General features: G+C 34.5%; 1 protein-coding gene across 1 annotated transcript; it reads left to right on the forward strand.

Moving 5' to 3' along the window:
* The first annotated feature begins 60 nt into the window (after positions 1-60).
* Positions 61-19,639, forward strand: LOC123531571 (hydroxyacylglutathione hydrolase, mitochondrial-like). The gene is made up of 5 exons (XM_053518036.1): positions 61-148; positions 3,335-3,670; positions 11,144-11,208; positions 17,124-17,281; positions 18,633-19,639. Exons 1-5 carry the CDS (start codon positions 91-93, stop codon positions 18,724-18,726), a joined length of 711 nt encoding a protein of 236 aa, XP_053374011.1. The 5' UTR covers positions 61-90; the 3' UTR covers positions 18,727-19,639.
* The last annotated feature ends 602 nt before the right edge of the window (positions 19,640-20,241 follow it).

Raw genomic sequence — 20,241 nt, forward strand, 5'->3', positions numbered from 1 at the left:
TGCCGTAATGTTTCTATTTCTATTACATTTATGTATTGTTTGAAATACTATTTTACGACTTTTGAACGGTGTAGATGTAAATTATTTCTGATGCACTTCCTCCGTAGATCAGTTTCGGTGTTTCATGCATTTGTAGGCCGAAACCTTTGTAAGTTTTAAATTGTCAATAAGACACGTTAAAGAAACATATCTTTTAATATCAATAATGCTGATGTCATGTCGAGTTTATATTGCTACAATAGACAAAGTTGCATAAACTTCAGTGATGGCATTAATTTTACCTCGTGTATTTAGTCCTATGTAAATGTTCTCAGTTCTCAGTCTTGTTCTAATAATTTACCGGTAAGATCCTCAGTGGAAATTTGCAGGTTAGTTACAGTTTCCATATATTGATATATGTGAAGCCAATTTTTATCGCCATTTAAAAATGGAAGCCTTTTACTCAAACCCACAGTGGACTTTTAAAACTTACCTGAGCCTGTAGAGGTTAAATTAAATACTTAAAAGTAGTTAGAATATTGCAAATTAAATTTATCTGTTTGGTTATTTGTAGTCAAGGCATTCTAAACTATATAGACAGTAAATTGTAATGTAAATCTAAGTCCCTTACAGTGTTTTGTGGAGACCAAAATATTGCAGGAATCTTGCTTAAAAATCCCGAATATCGCACAAAAATTTATCTAGAAACATCAGTTGTCGTGTAACAAAAATGCTGCGGATGAATGTTTGTATGGGATGACCAGAACTGAATACAAATCTTTCGTTCAAACTTGATCATCCCCTTCTGAATGGAGGATTTGCTTGTAATGCATTTATACAGTTTATGAAAACTTGCATGTATATCAAAAAGTATTTGAACTATAGAGTCATGAAATTTTGTAGGAATGTTAAGGAAGTTGTGCACCTTGGTTTTTATTTTGGACTTACCCCCTTCTTTTTTTGTCCCCTTTCAAAAAAAAAAGAAGAATAAAATACCATCTTTTAGCTCAACTGAGCTCTAGCAGTCAGGGGTGTAACTGTTTCAAGTTATCGCAGTTTATAACCCATTTGAGTTATTGTTTATACTTTCATAACTTGTTTCAGTTATCATAAAATATTACAAAGCCCTCCTGTGCCAATTCCTCATTTTGAATGAGACTAATGCAATAATTTCCTGAATCCTTGAACTTTTATCTTTCCAACTATATATATATGCAGTATTTTACGCAATAAAATTTACGCAAGGCTGATAAAGCTTTACACAAAAGTTTTAAAGCTATAAAACTCTTAACATCCCATTATGCTTATCAGGTCACGATCAGACTTAAAGAGAATTGGATTAACCACAGTTCACTTTAAAAGTCATATGTGAGAACAGCAAAAAGACTTTTTTTGAATAACTTACCTGAGTTAACAATATTTTATGACTAATACAAGTTATAAAATACTTGAATTGTGTTGAAAAAGTAACTGAAATAGATTACATAACTTACACAGTTACACCCCTGATTGTCTAGGTGCTGAGGGTCGGAAACTTTTAGGATCATTCGATGTACATTGTCCATCATCCACAATTTCTCAAAAGGCAGTGGCTATGATTACGGTACTGTAATCCTAGCCTCCGGTTCTAGGATTACGGAAGTTCCGTATTCCTAGACATCCCTATGAGGATAGGCTAGGATTACGGAAGTATTTAAGAGACATCAAAAATATGTTAGTACATGCAAAAATGATGGTACCGTAATCGTAGCCACTGCCTTCTCAAAAGGACATCTAAACCACATTGCCAATATCAACCAAACTTCACAGGAATGTCCTGTGGGCGGTCCCCTTTCAGGTTTTTTTCTAAATCTTATGTCATCCAAGCAGAATTCTGGTTGCTGTGGCAACAAAAATAAAAAAATAAAAGGTGCTCTCCTCAGAAACCACTGGCCTATTTTGAAATACTTTTACAGAAATACTCCTTTGATGACCCCTCTATCAGGTTCTTTCAAGTCATTTTGTTTCATTAATAAAAAACATGGCCACCAGATGGTGGGTCTAGTTTTCCCTGTATGGCTGTATGGAAAACTTTGAAAATCTTCTTCTGTGAAACTGCAGGCCTGATTTCAAATAATTTCATGGCAATGTTCCTTAAGTGACCCACTACCAAATCATTGAAATAATTCTTTTTCGTTAAATGTCTTGGGCGCTAGGGATCTTAGAGGCTAGTTTAAATCTTCTTGTCAGAAAACACTGACCCTATTTCTAAATAGTTTCACAGTTCCTTGCGTGACGATCAACCAGAACTGTTCAAGCAAGCTGTAAAACTCAGGTGAGCAATCTAAGGCTATCATGGCCCTCTTGTAACTCTTTTAGAAGGGGCCACCTTGCCGAGTGGTTAAGGTCGCCAACTTCAAATACTGATGTGGGTTTGAGCCTCACTTGGGGCATCAAATTTTTCATATGAGGAAGCCATCCAGCTGGCTTATGGAAGGTCGGTGGTTCTACCCAGGTGCCTGTCCGTGATTAATAATGTATGGAGGGGCACCTGGGATCTTCCTGTACCATCAAAACTGGAGAGTCGTCAGATGGCCTATAATTGTGCCAGCATGGTCAGTGAGACGTTATTCAAAACTCAACAAAAAATCTCTTTCAGTTTCTTTTATCTTGTGTTTCTTGATGATGTTTTGATGTATTCATACTCCAACCCACGGATGACCCACCTCCCACCTTAGTTAATATTTATGAAAGTAGACTTCATAATAACTGTCTTGCATTTTCAACAAATAACATGTGACATGTAGGCACTAGTGTCCTATGGACAGGGTCAGGAAGAGGGGGCACCAGTGGTCTATCAACAGGGACAGATAAGTGGGGGAACCAATTTCCCATTTAGAGACAAGAAGTGGAGGCACCAGCGCCCTATGGACATGGACAGGAAGTGTTTGTTCCTGTTTGTGTATTTGATGTTCTTATTATGTGACATGTTTTCAAGCAGTAAAATATTATTAAATCAAAATGTACATATCTCTAGATGAGTAAATAGAGATATTTAAAGAGTCTTATTAAATATACAGCTAAATTCTTTTTTTTTTTTTTAAAACACAATTCTAGTATGTCATTAACACTTTTTTGAATGTTGCTCTGTACATTTTACAGACATGGATTGCTTTTATAAATACACAGTGGCAAAAACGCCCTACTTACTTATGAAAGTACCCTTTATATTTTGAAAGAATTGACATAAATGTACATCAGAAGGTGTGACCCTTTAGAGAAAACTTAAACTAAGTGATGGACATAAATAGGGTAAACAGTAAAAATGGCTTTTAATGTCTGAAGAAAGTTGACTAATTTTTTTTTTTATTTCCAGTGAGCAGGCACCACTGTCGGAGCACTATAACCCAGCTAGACAAGATGAGGATCCGCCTGGAACCAGCCCTAAAGGATAACTACATGTACCTGTTGATTGATGAAACAACAGGACAGTGTGCTGCAGTTGATCCTGTTGAACCAGAAAAGGTTCCGTCACAAGCAGTCTTAAGTAAAATAATAAGAAAGATGAAACAATATTCTTGTATAAAAATATGTTCTGAGGGGAGTAACCAACTAATAAGGAAGGAAAATGGTTTAAGCCTTACCATGCTAATTTTCTATAATGAACTTGTCCATCTTTCAGTTTGGACAGTACCATTAACTGCTAAAAGGGGTGCTATCTAAAAAGCATCTGACTGAATGGCGAAAAGTGCAGATTATGATCAGACTGCACAGATGTGCAGGCTAATCATGAGGTTGAAAAGGCGGGAAACATTCGGGCCCCGCTTGAAAAGGGGTTTAAACAGGGAGGAAATTTGCTTGCTGTTTTTGGAACTTTTCAAGTAACTTTGGCAGGCTGGGCCCCCTTTTAATGATCATTTTAAAGGTCCAATACTAAGGAAAAGTGAACATTTTAATTTCTTTTAAAAAGCACAGAAACTATTTCATTTTATTGGAAAATGAAAGTTGGTATGTAGAAATTCGAAATAAATCGCAGTTTTGGGGAAAATTATTTTTTTTTTAAGTTTTGAAAAAATTTTTAAAAGCCCTGGGGGTTTTTCCTGTCGATTATTGAAATTTCATCAAATAAACTTTACATTCTTTGAGTTCCAAAACCTTCTGTAAATTTTGACCTGCCTTCTTCATTTTTTTGTGTCTTGCGGGAAGTCTAGAAATGGCTATGAAAAAATTCCCCAAATCATTTTCCCCTTAGAAATTGGCCTTTAAGTCTGAAATTGTAAAACAAAATTTTTTCTTTTTTTTTGGGCCCCCCCATGCCTAAAATTGTGGGGCCCAAATATTCAGAAAATTTTGTTTAAAAACTGTCCATCTGCCCCTATATAATAAACCCATCAACTTTTTTTTGTGTTAAAACTTCTCTTAGTACGCCCCCCCTGTTTTTGCTTTGAAAGGGAGAGCATTGGCCCTTGGATTGCGGGGGGGGCTAGTTTTGTCTGTGGGTGGGGCGTATGTTCCCCAAATGTTTGTTTTGAAAAAAGACATCTTGTTGTTTTTTTTTGCCCCCCACCTCTGAAAATTCATATGTGGAATTTGGCAATTACTGCAGAAAACAGGTTTGAAATTTTTTCAGAACCCGGCTTTTTGCTTTAAGGCTCTTTTAATCGCGAACCCCTGCACCCAGGCCCTTAAAAACTTAACTTGCTGTTAGTTACTTATTGAGAAACATGCCCTTTATGTTTTTGGGGTAACCAGGTAAAGGGTTTAAAAGGGCGCTGTGGGGGCTTTTTTAAAATTAGGACAGCTCTTGTTTTACATCTGTCTCGGACAGAGCAGGCTTTTTTCAGTGTAAAACCCTGTGGGGGGTTTGGCGGGTTTGGGTGGGGGGGCAGTCGGCGTCCAAAGCATGTCCACTCTCAAAATAAACAGTTTTCCATCCAATTTTCCCCGGGTTTGCTGAAAAATGGGGCTTTAATATTTTCTTTCAGGTTAGAAAACCTTCCAAAATCCCCCGGCGCATTGTTTTTGGGGCCTTTGAATTATTAAAAAAATTGGCAAAAATTTAAACCTTTGTCTTTTAAAAGCTGTTTTGTTTCAAAGTGTCAATTTCTCCCACAGGGAAACACTCACAAATCCCTTGATTCCAATTTGTTACAAAATTTTTTGGGGAAACAAGGCTTGTATTACAACTTCAACTTTTTTCCCTTAAGTTTATATACTTAAATGAAAAAATTTAGGCGGGCGTTTTTTTTAGGGGACCGAAAGGGCCCACTTTGTTTGGACATGGGAAAATTAAAAGGGCTTTTAAATGAAACTGTAAGGTTAAAAAATCGTTGTTTTTTTAATTTTTGGGGATAAGTTTTTAGAATGAAAAATAATGACATTGGGATTATATTACCATTTTTGAAAAAAATATTAACATGATTGTGCTTTTTATGTCAGATTTGAAAGTTTTTTCCCGGAGGAGGGTGAAATTAAGGGAGTGTTTTTAAATTTCTTCCCCATTTGGGATCACCCCGGGAAAAGGGAAAACGAGAAACTGTTTAAAAGTTTGTTTTGCCAAATATTGGTAAGGGGAAAAAAAAACTGCAAAAAAGGGGTTTTGGGAAGGTGATGTTTGAAAAAAGGAGCCCCCTTCCCAAAACCCAAGGTTTTCCATTTTGAGGAGTTAAAGGGTTTAATTTTAAATTTTTGGGAAAAAGGTTTCTGTGGGGTTTTGAAAGAAAATCGTTGTTTTTATAGTTCATGCAAAAATTCCCCTGCAAATTATCCCTTTGCTCCCATTTTCGTTTGGGGGGGGGCCCAGAAAAATTTTTTATTCGATTTATTGGTAGTTTGAGCCTTAAAACTTTTTCACTTTTATGAGCCGCCCCCATGGGGAAAAACCCAAACAGAGTGTGTTTGGGGACCAGCATGGACCCAAAACCAGCCTGACCTATGCGCGTCGGGGTCGGGTTCTATGCTGTTCGCTCACAGTTTCCCCAATTTCCCAAATGGGTTTTTAAAATTTTACAAAACGCATGGATCCTGACCGATTTGAAGGGAAATGCGCGGGCTGGTTGGATCCTTTGCTGGTAGCAACCCCACTGTGTTGGTTTTCTCAGGGGCGTATTAATACAGAGATTTTGCCCGGATTTTAACAATAAATTGGGGGTGAAGGGGGGTTGTTCGAACCACATGTACCCGATTTGAGTAAACCAGGGTTAGACTGTTTGAAATACTTTTTTAACCTGTTGGGACTTGGGGGAAAAATTTATTTTTTTTTTTTTTATTTTTTGGACCCTGCATGACAGTTTATTCTTCCCAAAGTATTTTTGTTAAAATTTTTTCGTTGTTTTTTATTTTGCAAGAAAATGGAGGTACAAAAATTCATTTGGAGATAAAAATTTTTGATTTGAACCGTTTATTAGATATCATTTCTTTTTTTAATTTTGGTTTTAAAAATTTGATGGGGGAAAAATTTTTTTTCTAGCTGGGTTATTTGTTCATGGTGCAATCTTTACCCCCCGGGCGCTTTTAAAAGCCAATTTGTAACCTGTGTCATTAAGGGTTAAAAAAGTATTTGTAACAAAAAAGGTGATTTTAATTACCATTTTTTTTCCCCTTTTGACAAAAAGATAAAAAAAAAGTGGCTGATAGATAAAATTAAGACTTTTAAAAAGTGAATCTGAAAAATTTTCCGTGAGTTGGGGTTTTTGGGAAAGTTCAAATTTTAAAAAACCCAAAAAGGGTTTTGGAGATTGTTAAAAAGGGAAGTTCTCCCTGGTTTTTGCACATTTGAAACGAAGGTTGGGATTTCCTTATCCGTGACTTGATGGGCATTGTGGAATTATTTTCTCATCATTCAGTCATTTCATGTTTGTTACCTGGGGAAATAAATGGTTTTTTAGCTGCCATTAGGGAATAGGGGAAGCTATTCTATTTCCCCGGGTTTGTTAGGGTCGGGCCGGCCCTTTCGAAAACCCCTTTGCTTTTTTTTATATTTTTTGGTTACTTTTTTTTTTGTTATATTTTTTCTGTAAGTTCACAAAAACCACTGCCCAAAAATACAAAAAAATTTATGTGCAGGGCGGGGGGCCCTTTTACCAAAAAAAAAGGGGCACAAAGTTTTTTTATACTTGGAATTTTTTTTCTTAAAAATTTTTTTTAAAAAAGTTTCTTTTTTAGACTTTTGGTTTTTTTGGTATTTTAAAAAAGATAATGACTTGATTTTAAAAGGGTTTTCTTTAAAATAAATCTCTGCATGTGGGGTTTACAAACCCCTTAACTCTAATTGTTTTTTTTGGACAAAAATTATGCCCCTTTTGTATTTTTTTTTTTTTTGGCATTCTTGTTTTTTGGTTTAATTTTTTAATCCCAATATAAGGTAAAAAATTAAAAATTAAAACATATCTTTATCATTCTCATCTGAAAGGTATTGAAAACAATCCCCATAACTTTTTTTTTGAAATTTTGCCAAAATTTATCCCAACTTTCATATTTAAAATTTTTTTTAACAAACTTTTTTTTTCGGGGAAAAAATTTTGGTCCCTTTTATAAGATAATAAATTTAAAACTAAAAGTATATCTTTACTATCGTCATCGGATGTTTGGTAACTTTTTCCTTTAACCAAAATTTTGTTTTTTTGGGACAGAATTTTCCCCTTGGTTTTTTTTTTCTTCCCTTTTTTTAAATTTTTTTTTTTTACGGGGTCCTTTTTGGACTTATATTTTTTTTTACTGTAAAATTTCCCCAAATTTGTGGAGCGGCTGTCTTATGTCAGCTCTTGTTTAGATATAGTACCCCAAAAACCCTGTGTGGGGAAAATTTTCGGTGTTGGGGGAAATAAATCAATTTCCGGTCATGGAAATTTTTTTTTGCTCTTTTTGATTTTTTAAAAAAAAATGATGATTTTATTGTCATAAATTTAAAGCGGTTTTTCGGCGTCGGCGGGCGTTCCCGGGGTTTAAGTTTTAGGGTTTAGGTCGCTTTTTTTCCTAAACTATAAAAAGCTATTCCCTTTGAAACTTGGAATACTTTTCACCATCTTAAGTGCCCTGTATAGAAAGGGAAAAAAAATAATCCATCTTGCTTTTTGCTAATTTTATGGCCCCTTTTGAAATTAGAAAATTTCAGATTTTTTGGGTTTTAATTTTTATTTTTGGGGTCAACTTTTCTCCTAAACTATAAAAGCTATTGCTTTTGGAATTTGGGAAATTTTTTCCCTTTGTTCACCATCATAAGCGCCCCTTTTCATCAAAAAACAAAAACCCCAAATCTTGCTTTTTGAAAGTTTTATTCCCCCTTTTTGGGACTTAAAAAAATTAAGTTTTTTTTGGTTTTTTTTTTTGGGTTTAGGTTTCAGGCTTTTACCCAAAAACTATCAAAGCTATTCCCTTTAAAAACTTGAAACACTTGTTCACCTTCATAGGTGCCCCTTTTCCCAGAAAGAAAATTTAACCCCATCCTGTTTTTCCCAAGATTTAGGGCCCCCTTTGGGACTTAGAAAAAAATCAGATTTCTTGGTTTAAAGTTTTATGTTTTAGGTTAACTTTTTTCTCTTGGGACTAAAAAGTTTTTGGTTTTTTGAAACTTGAAAACACTTTTTGGGCCCATCATAAGTGACCTTTGTACGGGGCAAGCAAAATAACCCCATCCTGCTTTTTGTTTAATTTTTCCCCCCTTTTTGGACTTAAAAAAATTCATTTTTTTGGGTTTTGAATATTATTTTTTTAAGTCACATTTTCTCATAAACTATCAAAGCTATTGTTTAAAAAACCCTTTGCAACATTTTTTTCCCCCATAATAAGGGGGCACTGTTCATAAAAGAAACTAACTCTATCCTGTTTTTGCAAAAAGGAGGGCCCCTTTTTTTGGCTTAAAAAAATCGGGGTAGGCAAAAATTTCTTTTATACAAAAAATTTTCAAAAGGAGCGTCAGCACCCAAGGCGGGGCTCTTGTTTTTGGGAATTTTTTTGGGTTTCATGCAATAAAAAATGTCTTTAAATTTGTTTTTTTTTAACAAAGGGAGGAGGGCAAAAAACCATTTTTAATTTTTTTTTCTTTTTTAATTTCCTGAGGCCGGGTATTTTGTCACTATAAAATTTTTCCTCATAAAATTTGCTATAAAAGGGGGTTTGGGAAAGTATACTTACACTGGGAAAAACAAATATTTAAATTTAAAATTTCCCGGGGGATAAAATTTGTATTACTAGCTGTGCTTAAATGTTTGCAGTTCAAGGGTTTGCCCCTTTTTTAGTCTTGGGGTTTTTAAAACACTTAGTCCTTTTTCGTGATTTAAAATGTTTGATTACATTTTTAATTTTCTTTTAACAATTTTTTTTTTTTTAAAGATTTCTAGTCAGATGAAAGGGGCCCTTTTTTAAAAAATTCATTTCCAAAAATGAAATAAAAAAAAAAAAAAGAGTACACCCTAGGATGGATCTTAAACCCCGGGGCCCTCATTTTTAATTAATTTCCATTTTTACTTTTCAGAGCTAAAAGGGACATTTACCTTTTTTTTTTTAATAAAGTCCTAGCCCTTGCTTCCCTTTTAAACTTTTTTTTTTGGGAATATTTTTATTTTTTTTTTTTTTTTCCCTTGGGAAAATTTAAACATAAAGGGTTTATTTACCCCCTTGCCACAGTTTTTTGGCCCAAACATTTTATATGAAAATTTGGTGGACTCAGCAAAACCCTTTGCAGTTTTTACGGGTTTAAGTTTTTGGTATTTAAAAATATTCCCCGGCAGTATTTTAATTTATTAAAAAAACCAAGGGTTTTTGGGCATGGTTTAACATATGTTTTCCATGTCTCAGAATTCAGAATTTTAAAAAAAGTTTAAATTCGGGTGAGATTTTGCACGAGTGGGTGTTAAATATCCAAGTTTTGAATGATGTCCCATTTGGGGGCATTTCTTTGGGGTTGAGCCCGAAAACAAATTGTAATGAATATAAATAAAGAAAAAGGGTTACAATATTTTTCGCGCTCGCCCTGGGAAAATTTGGGTTTAATTTTCATTCAAACATTTTTTGTAAAAAATTTAGAAAATAAAAATTTAACCGAATTCAGTTTTTTCGGGTTTGAAATGAATTTGCCGTCATTGTGTGTTTGCCCTTTCCTTTATATTCTCTAATCTTTTCCATGCATAAAAAACTGTTGCTTATTGCGAATTTACAACATTTGATTTTTTTCTTTGTAAAAAACAAGCAAAAACGAGCCATGATAGAAAAGCAGTAGAAATAAAAAAAGGTTTTTAAAAGGTTAAAGGAGTTTTTTTGGGAAGTGGTTCAGGGGGGGGCAAAATTTAAAATTTTCCTATTGCCCGGGGTTTTCCCCGTTGTAAGGGCAAGGTTTTAAAATTTTCCCCGAATTTATTTATAATGTTATACCGACCCGTTTCAAAAAAAACTTTTTACAAAAACAGGAAAAAGCCCGGCAAAAACCCGGGTTTTTTCCCCCCCCTGTAGTTAATTTGGGCTTTATTTTTTAAAAAGGGTTAAGCATTTGGGTTTTCCCCGGTCTTTTCCTTTCGGGCCCCAAATTTTTCCAAAAATATACAATAACTTTTTGCCCCAAAATTTATCATTGAACAAATTCAAAAGTTGAAAACATCCTTTAAAATTAAAATTTTTGGGAATTGGGAAAATTTTGGTTTAAAGAATTTTCAACTTTTTTATTGTGTTTTGAGCCCAAAATTCAAATTTTTTATTAAAAAAACATAAAAAATACTTTTTTATGCAGGAAAAAAAAAATTTAAAAAAATTGAAGTGGGTTTTTTTCAAATTTTTCCTAACAGTTTGATATTTAAATTTTGGATTTTGTTATGCAAAAAAATTCGTTTGAATTTTCCCTGGGCCCGAAAACCTTTTGAATTTTTCCCAGAGTATCAAAAAATTTTTTAAATTGGGATTGGGTTTTATTACAAAAAAACAAATTTGCCCCCTTTCCCTTTGAATGACTGGGAAAGGGCCCAAAAATTTTTTTTTTTTTTAAATGAAAGGGTTTTGGCCCATAGAGTCATGTTCATTTTAAAAAATATTTTGGGTTTTTGATAGCTTTTTATGAAAATTTTTTATGTTTTTTTCAGTTTTTTGGTCAAAAAATACCCATAATTTTTTATAAAAAAAAATTTGATTTCACTTTTTAAATTTCTGCTTTCATTTTAAAATGCACTGGGGATTTTTTTGTGTAGAAATACTTTTTTAGGCCCAAACCCTGAGAAAACCAACATTGTGCCAAATTTTGGTTTGGCATGGACCCCATTTCTGTTCGTTAGTTTCTCTTTTTGCAATAGGCTTTGAAAGCGAACGCATAATTCCCGACCAGGCCGTGAGGATTCACAGGCTGGTTGAACCATTTTGGTCGCAAACGTACTTTGGTTTTGGGTTTTTTATGGGGGGGGGCTATATGTCTTTATGTTTTTTTTAAAAAGGAGGTTTCATTATTTTTGCCCGGGGGTTGGGGAGATTTTTTTTAAGGTTTTTCCACCCCAGATGTTTTACAGCTTTTTAGGGATATATCTTATTTCTGATTTAAATTTTTTAAGGGGTTTTATGTTTTGGTCTAATCTTTTTCCAATTTTTCCCCTTAAAGAAAATGTCTTCCGAAAAATTGATTTTTACAAAAGCGTTTTTGATATCAAAAAAGTTATGAAACCGGTTGGGCATTTAAAAATTTTTAAAGGGGAAACCCAATTCCCATTTCAAAAATATTTGTGCAAATTTTTTTCCTTTTTAAAAAAAATCAGATTTTACAGAACTAAAGGCATTTCCCAAACCCGAAAAATTTAATTTTCAGTACCAAATGCTTTTGTTCCGATGCCGAAGGGCTAAAATGATATGGGACCAAAAAAACCCCAAAAGTCTGTTTTTTTATTTTTGCATTGAATTTAAATCAATTTGAAATTACACACCCGCAGTTTTGGGCTGCCAAATTTGAATACTTTTTCTCCATTATTGGGCTAAAGGGGGGATTCTTACTTTCTTTTAGGGGGTAGGGTTTTATTTTTGGTGCAATTAAGTGTAAAAAAATTTTGCATTTTCTTTTGTGCAATTGGGGAACCCTTTTAAAAGCAGGGTACGGGCATTCTGTGAAAATCATTTTATATGTGTTTCTTTAAATTTGGGGACATGCCCCTGAGAAAAACCCCAAAAAAAGTGCGTTTGCGACCGCATGGGGGCCCGACCAGCCTGGGGATTCTTTCGCAGTTGGTCAGAATTTCCCTGCTGTTCGCTTTCAAAGTGTATTGCAGTTATAGAAAACCCTTTTTAAAAAAACAGCAGGGGGGCCCGACCCGGGGTGGTTCCCCCCCTTTGCGGCTGGTCTGAATCCCTGCTGGTCCCAAAACCCACTCCCTTTTTTTTTCATTTGGGGCAGCTTGTTTTGGGAATTTTTTCTTAAAAAATTTAGCTTTTTTTTAGTTTTGGAAAATGAATGTGTGGTTTTTATTGGGAAGCATGAAAGGCCTGAAAAAATTTTAAGGGGTTAAAAGGATATAAGTATTTTAAACAATTTGTTCTCCCGTAAGGAAAAATTTTAAAAAGGGTTTTTTTATGATGTGGCTTTTACTAAAATTTAAATTTAAAAAAATTTTTTTCTGTAGGGGGAAAATTTTTTTCTAAATTTTAAAAACGGGGTGAAAATTTTTTAGTTTAATGTTACTCTATTTTTTAAATTAGGCCCGAAAAGTTACTACACGAGTTCTTTAATTTTTAAAATATGCTCCTTTAATTTATTTTTCTATGTATGGATAAATTTTTAAAAAAAAAAATTTAAAAAAAATTTTTTTAATTTCTTGTTTTGTTTTTTTTTTCAGCGTGTTTTTGGGGGAAATTTTGGGACCCCGCTGCTAACCCGTTTTTTATGCAATACATGTGAACCGCAATTTTGATATACAAAATTTAAAAAAATTTTGGGGTAAGGTAAATTTTAGTATTTTAGGTACTGTCTTTTATGTTTCAATTTGTTTTTCATTTTCTTTCTTCTCAAATTCCCTTTTTTTCCCCAGGGTTGTTCATGTGGCCCCTAATTGCGGCCCGAGCTAAAATTGGGAAAAATTTTTAAACCCCCCCCCCCCCCTATTTCTCATGAAACGGGTTTTGTAAATTTTTACCAAAATTAGCCGGGGGTTTATTGGGAAAAAGCCTTTATTCAAAAGAAATGGTCCTTTGCTGCAGTTATTCCAGAGCTTTTAAAAAAAAAAAAAAGTTCAAATATTTAATACCTGTGTTTCCAGTTCTTCCCCTCTTTTTTTAGGGGAAATTTTGGGAAAAAAAATTGATTTAAAATTTTAAATTTTTTTCTAAAAAAATTTGGGTTTAAATTCTGTTGGAAAATTTGGGTTTGCTTAATTTGGGAGAGAGGCCCCCTTGGGGAGAAAAGTTGGCCCCCCTAAACTGTGGGCAAACCCAAAAACATTGGAAAAAGGGTTGCTTGGAAATCGGCATTAAAAAAGGGGGCAGGCTTTTTTCTCTCTTTCGTCATGGGGGATTTTTTGCCCCCCCCTTAAAGGGAGGGGTAGAGAGGGCTTTACAATGGACTTTAAAAAAAAATTTTAAAACCTTAGTATGTTTTTAAACTGATTTTTTGGCCAAATTACAGAAAAACCTTTAAAAATATAATTTCTAAATTTTAGTTATCTCAAATTTTACATTTTATTTATGTTGGTCAAGGACCCAAAAATTTTGTTAGCCCCACCTGTCACAAAGTGAAAAAGGGGGGCTTTTGTGATCGCGCCCGGGGTTCCCTCGTCCGGCAGGGCCCTCCGTGCGGCGGTTTTCGGGGGCCGGAAAAATTTTTGCTTTTTTTGAACCCCTTTGAGACCATTTTTTTATGGGATCCCTTTTTGAAAAGTTGGGGGAGTTTTTCACCCTTTATGATATCTAGGTTTAAGTTCGAAAAATGGGTCCGTGCTTCAAAAAAACTTGGTCAGTTGGTCTAAAAATAAAAAAAAAACCTTTTGAAACCCCTCTTTTGGGGGCCCTATATTTTCCAAGATGTTCAGGGAAAATTTGGGCAGAACGTTACCTTGTTAAAAATTAGGTCAGTTCGAAACTGGGTCAGTTGCCCTCAAAAAAAAAGGTCAGTAGGTTCAAATAAAAGAAAAAAAATTTTTGACCCCTCTAAAGGCCCCTATTTTTCATGGGATCTGTATGGGAAAATTGGTTGAATTGGGTTTGTCTTGATGATATCTTGGGCAAGTTCGAAAATGGGTCACGTGGGTTCCCAAAAAACTTTGGGTTTTTGTATTAAAAAAAGAAAAAAACCCGGTGACCCCCTCTAGAGGCCAAAATTTTTCCCTGGGGTCTTAAAGAAAATTGGTCGAATGTTCCTTGAGGTATTAGGTCAGATTTTAAAAAATGGGGCCCGTGCCTTCAAAAACTTTGGTCGTTTGGTCAAATAAAAGAAAAAAATTGTGACCTCTCTTTGAAGGGGATATTTTTTTTTGGGATCTGTATGAAAAATTGGTCTGAATGTTCATCTTGAGGGTTCTAGGTCAAGTTCGAAAGGGGGGTCACGTGCCTTTAGAAAATAGGTCCCGGGAGGTTTAAAAATGAAAAAAACCCTTTTTGACCTTTTCTAAAGGCCATATTTTCATGGGATCTGTATGAAAAAATTTGGGCTGAGTGTTTTCTTTTATGTTTTAAATTGTTCCCAAATTCGAAAAAGGGTTTCCCCCCCTTTCGGTCAAAAAAAATAGGTCAGTAGGTTAAAAAAAGGAAAAAACCTTTTGAACCCCTCTAGGGGGCCATTTCTTTTTGAAAGGTCTCCATAAAATTTTGGGCAGAAAATTTTTCACCTTATTTATATCTTTGATTTAAGTTTTTAAATGGGGCACGTGCTTTAAAAAAAAATGGCCGTAGGTCAAATAATTTAAAAAAAATTTTTGGGGCCCCCCTAGGGCCCTTTCTTTTAAAGGGATCTGTTTTGAAATTGTTGCTCTGAATGTTCATCTTGTTTATATCTAGGTCAAGTTTTAAACTGGGGAAAATGGGTTTAAAAAACCAGGTAGAGGTCTAAAAAAATTTTTTTTAAAAAATTTTTATTTCCCCTAAAGGGGGGGGGGGGGGCCCTTTTTTTTCAAAAGGATCTTCAGAAAGGTTTATTGAATTTCAACCCTTTATTTATTTTTAGGCGTTTCGAAACTGGGTCGGTGCGGTCCAAAAACCCAGGCCCGTAGGTATAAAAATAGGAAAAAAAATTTTTGACCTCTCTAGAGGCCCTATTTTTCATGAGATCTTAAGAAAAAGGAGGGAAAGTTCACCTTTTTATGATATCTAGGTTTAAAATTTTTAAAAAGGGTCCCCGTACCTTGGAAACTAGGTCAAAAAGGTCAAAAAAAAAAAAACCTTGACCTCTTAGGACAATTTTTTCTTTTTAAACTTCATGAAAATTGGTCAGAAATTTTTTTCTTGTTTTAAAATTTTTAAAGGTTTAAAGTTCAAAAAAAAGGGTCACATGAGCTAAAATTTTGGTCCCCTATGTCAAATTTTTAAAAGAAAAAAAGGGCGTTTTATACTCAAAAATGGGTCAGTGGGAAGGGTTGGGCCCATTCGGACCCCTCAGGGTTCCCCTTGTTTAGGTATTTTTTTTCAGGGTCAAAATCAGTTAAATCTTTTTATCTTTGGGTGTCATTTTTTTCAAATGGTTACACTTAGGGGGCTGTACCCTTTTACAGCGAAATTTTTAAAAAAAAACCCAAAATTAAAAAAAACCCTTTTCTTTAACCACAAATGTTTCTGATCTTTTACCAAAATTTTTTCCGAAGGCCCTTCCCGGGATGGACTTTTTTTTGGGGGAAAAAGTAAAAACATTTTAAATTTTGTTTGGGTGAAATTTCTTTGGTTTTTTGGTCAAAACAGCAATTTCTTTGGGGTATGAATTTGTGGATTTTTAGCTTTTGAAATTTAAAAAATTGGGGTTTTAATTTTTCCCTTTTGATTAAATTTTAGGAATTTACTCAACCCCAAAAACCCCCCCCAAAAATTTAATTTTTCCCCCGAAAATTTTAAAGATTTCACAGTATTTTTGTAGAGATTTAAAAGGTTACGGGGTTTATGGCTGTCAGAGGCTACCAGGGGCTAAAAAAAAAAAAGAAAAAAAAAAAAAAATTTTTTTTGTTGTCGAGCCCGCTTGCGAAAAAACATAGTTGCCAAATGGGTGTTTTGGTGTATGTGCGTTATCCCTGCAGTGCGTGGGTCAGGATTTTTTTGGGTTTTGGGCCATAACTTTTTACTTGGGATGGAGCATCTTGTTTATATTTGGCTTGAAAGGGTTTAACCCCAGTGAGGGAAAGTGGGTCATACGCAAATCCCCGATTCCTATCTCAAAGGTCAAGGGCCCCGCTAAAAAGGTCAAAAGATTTAAATTAAAAAAAGACTGGGCCCCGGAAACATTTTTTTTCATTTCATTTGGGGGGATTTTTATTATTTGGCCCCAGTTGTTTAAACCCTTTTGAGACGGAGTGTCATGCGCAAGAAAACCAAAAAAGGGGCCCTTGGTTAAGGTCATGGGGCACACTTTGAGGTCAAAAGAACAAAAAGGGAAAAATTTGCCCGGAGCATTTTTTCTCCCAAAATAAGGGATTTTTTATATAAATTGGCCAAAAATTCACCCCCCATGTTTTGGGGAAATGGGCATTTTCCCAAAAACTAGGTCCTCATTAAGGTCAGGTCCCACTTAGAGGTCAAGTCCCGATACAAAGAATGCTTTGTTGGAGCATTTCTTTTTGATGCATTTGAGGGATTTTGATGTAACATGGCACAATTGTTCATCATCCGATATCGTGAGACGGAGTGTCATGCACAAGATCCTAGAATAACTTCCCTTTGTCGTTACTATGAATAGCTTATATTCGTAACTTTTTTATTACTGGTCATAGGGAAAAATCAAGACCACTTTTCTGTAGTACAACATGCATGTTACATCCAATTTTCAGGTGTATTTTGACCTATCTCTACTGGTGAGGATTTTTTGTGTGGACTTAAGATTTTTTTTCTTTAAGATTTACGTCCGTTTGTTGTTACTTTAAATAACTTATATTGTAACGTTTTGCAATCTCTTTTTTTTTGCATAAACGTTTGCCTCAATGAGACAAGGAGTGTCATGTGCAACTCCCAGTCCTTTTGACAGCTGGCGGGCTCGACATGTTGCCCATGGACATCTAGTTTTATCTTTTCTTTAATAGGACCTTAAAGGTATATGTGTCTTTCATATTTCATTTTTTTTGCTTTATCAACATTCTCTTGTTTTATATTTGAAACAGAAACAGAGGGAGAATGATTTACCAACAATTCCTTCAACAATAGGTGAAGAAAAGAAAATTAATCCTTTTATGAGAGTTAGGTAGGTACACTTTAAACTTTAGCCTGCTGGTGACAAGTGATTCTGCGTTTGTGACCAGTGCAGACCATGATTTGTGCAGACTGATCATAGTCTGCACTGTTCGCTGTTCAGTCAGTACATTTTTAGTGAACACCCCTTTGAATAATAAATGGTATGGCCTAAATTGTATGATGGGTCAGTCCATTTAAGAAATTTAGCAGACCAAGGGTTAAAGATCTTTCTTACACAAATGCACCTGGCTTTTTATATCGTTAGAGGTTAAATAGGTTGATAAGTTTAAATGTAGAAAATGAATTGTAGATCAAACTGTTAAAATGATTTAACAGTAGGAAAATTCAGTGCATAGTACAACCATTTTATATTTGAGCTGCACCATGTGAAAACCAAAAAAGTGCATTTGCGACCAGCATGGATCAAGACCAGCCTGCACATCCGCTTTCGCTTTGAAATAATGTCTCTTTATTTCCATTTTATGTTCCCAGTAGTGCTATAAATGCATCAGTCAGATGTGTGACGTTCACTGGCACTTAACATTATAGTTTGTATTGTTCATTGCACAACTGGTAGAGTATATAGTCAATTTGGCATTGGTTGATTGTTTCAAAGTCTTTTTTTTATTGAGTTTTCCCAACTTCGCATAAATTACTGGTTTTTGATAAAAACAGGATGAGTTAAGTGATGTCTTATATGTCTGTCTGGCAGTCCATCTGTCTGTCATATTTCATGCCAAAAGCATAATTATTATTTACAAATTATTGAAGATATTACTTCAAACTTAGAATATAAGTGGTTGGTGACGAGATGAAGTGCTAAACACTAAAACCAGCTCAGTTGGTCAAAGTTTAATGTCACAAATTTAGGTCAAAGATTAAATCTGGTGTCACATTTGGTGTTAATCAATCAAGTTATTGACTTGGCTTATAGGTAGATGGCAACAAAATGATGCGCAGAGCAAATGAACCAGGTTGCTAGGTCAAAGGTTACAAATTTAGCTCAAAGATCTGTACATGTTGAGAGCAAAGCTACTCAAAGTATTGATTGAAACATAGAAATTAGATAGGGATGAGACAGTGTGTAGAGTTCAACAACACACGTTACTCACATGGGCCATACATCCACCTGCTCCTACTTTAACCCCACTCATCGCTAAATGACCAGCACACAAAAGAAACCTTCTTCAAATCTTACTTCCTCCTCCTTTGATCTAAACTTCAGGTGTATGTTGTCCCACTTTGCTGGTATCTTGTTTAAAAAAAACCCAGAATAGTTCGCAAAAGGCATCGGGATATGATCAAGTTGATTCCAAACAGATTAGCCATTACATGTTGTTAAATATTTTATATATTTGCAGATGTACAAGTGTTCAGAAACATGCAAGCTCCACAGATCCTATTGAAGTGATGGGTTTCTTGAGAAAGGAAAAAGACGATTTTAAACCGAAATGATTTTTTTTGAAGATGTTTGTTTAATTATTTTATTACTTTGTATACAAATGTTAATAAATTATATATTGATGTAAACAGATTCCTTGAGTGCTAATGTGTATCCTTTAGCTTTTAAAGTAGCTTAATCTTGATTCTAATTTGATCGACCAGCAAATAAGCTATATACATGTAGAGGAAAATCTATCTCGGGTTATTCTGCAATAACCTACACGAATGCAATGATGTCATGTGATCTAGGTACGTAGCACCGTCGTAAAAAGTAGTTGCCATTTTCTCTAACACTGTTGATATAAGTATGTCATGTTAGAATCGAAATAACAAGTTCCCAAGTGTGATTTATTGTAAAATAACTCGAGTTTTTCGTTCTTATGCAAAACAATATATCACTCGGGCCTACGACCTTCGTGAAATATTCTTATGTATAAGAACTCAAAACATTGATTATTCTACAATAAACCACACTTTGGAACTTATTATTTCTTAATTAAAGATACACCAAATGTTGTTTTAAAAAAGTCTTTAATTTGTAACAGTGAGTTCATATCTGTTACCGGTAGCTATATTATAATTGCAGCATTTTTATACAGAAGTAAAGTTAACTATTTCATTGTTTATTAGCTGTTTCAATGCTTGCAAAAAGAATCTCCAAGATATAATTGTTGCCATTTGATTCACTCATTCGGCGTTGGTGTTGGCTAAGATTTTTGTTAAGTTTTTTTTTCTTGAAAACTAAAAACTATTGCTTTGAAACTTTGTACACTACTTTATCATCCTTAGGTGTGTAAGTAGGCCAAGATCAATATTTTTGTCAAAAAGTTGGACATTTTCTGTGCGTAGAAAATTGAAATTTCTTGATTAAAAGTTTTGTTAAAAGTTCTCTTATCTTGAATAAAACGGTAACTTTAAAGCTGTGCAGACTTGTTATATCATCATTAATTGACAATGTTTGCCAAGAATCATAACCAACACAATAATTTGTTAGAAGTATTGCCCTATTTATATTATGTTCGAATCTCATGGTCAGTAATTTTGTTTTGGTCCAATTTGAACGTGACAAGAGTTTTAGTTTTGAAACTTTGTACACCTATTTAACATTGCAAGATAAGTACATAGACCAGGAACCATAACACTGACATACATTTTGTCAGAATGATGGCTCCTTATTTGCTTAGAAAATTAAGATTTCTTGGCGAAATGTTTTGTTTAGGTCCATTTCATATGAATGCTCTAAGATTTATAGGCACTTGTTTATCCTCGTTAGATGAGTACATAGACCATAGACCAAAAACTATAACTCTGGCATGCATTTTGGCAGAATTATGATCTAAGTCAAGGTCATCTATTGTCAGCTATGGTCTGAGTGTCAAATGGTCCACTGATGCGTCTAGTGTGGTCTGTTGTGTGCTTGTCACCTTTCGCTTTCAGCCTCTGTCCAGCTGGCTAGCCCTTGGGCAAAAAGGAAGCCGAGTGCATAAGTCTTCCCTGCCAGTACATAGCCTCTCTGTAGACAAGCCC

Source organism: Mercenaria mercenaria, chromosome 11 (genome assembly GCF_021730395.1).
Source record: "Mercenaria mercenaria strain notata chromosome 11, MADL_Memer_1, whole genome shotgun sequence".
NCBI lineage: Eukaryota > Metazoa > Mollusca > Bivalvia > Venerida > Veneridae > Mercenaria > Mercenaria mercenaria.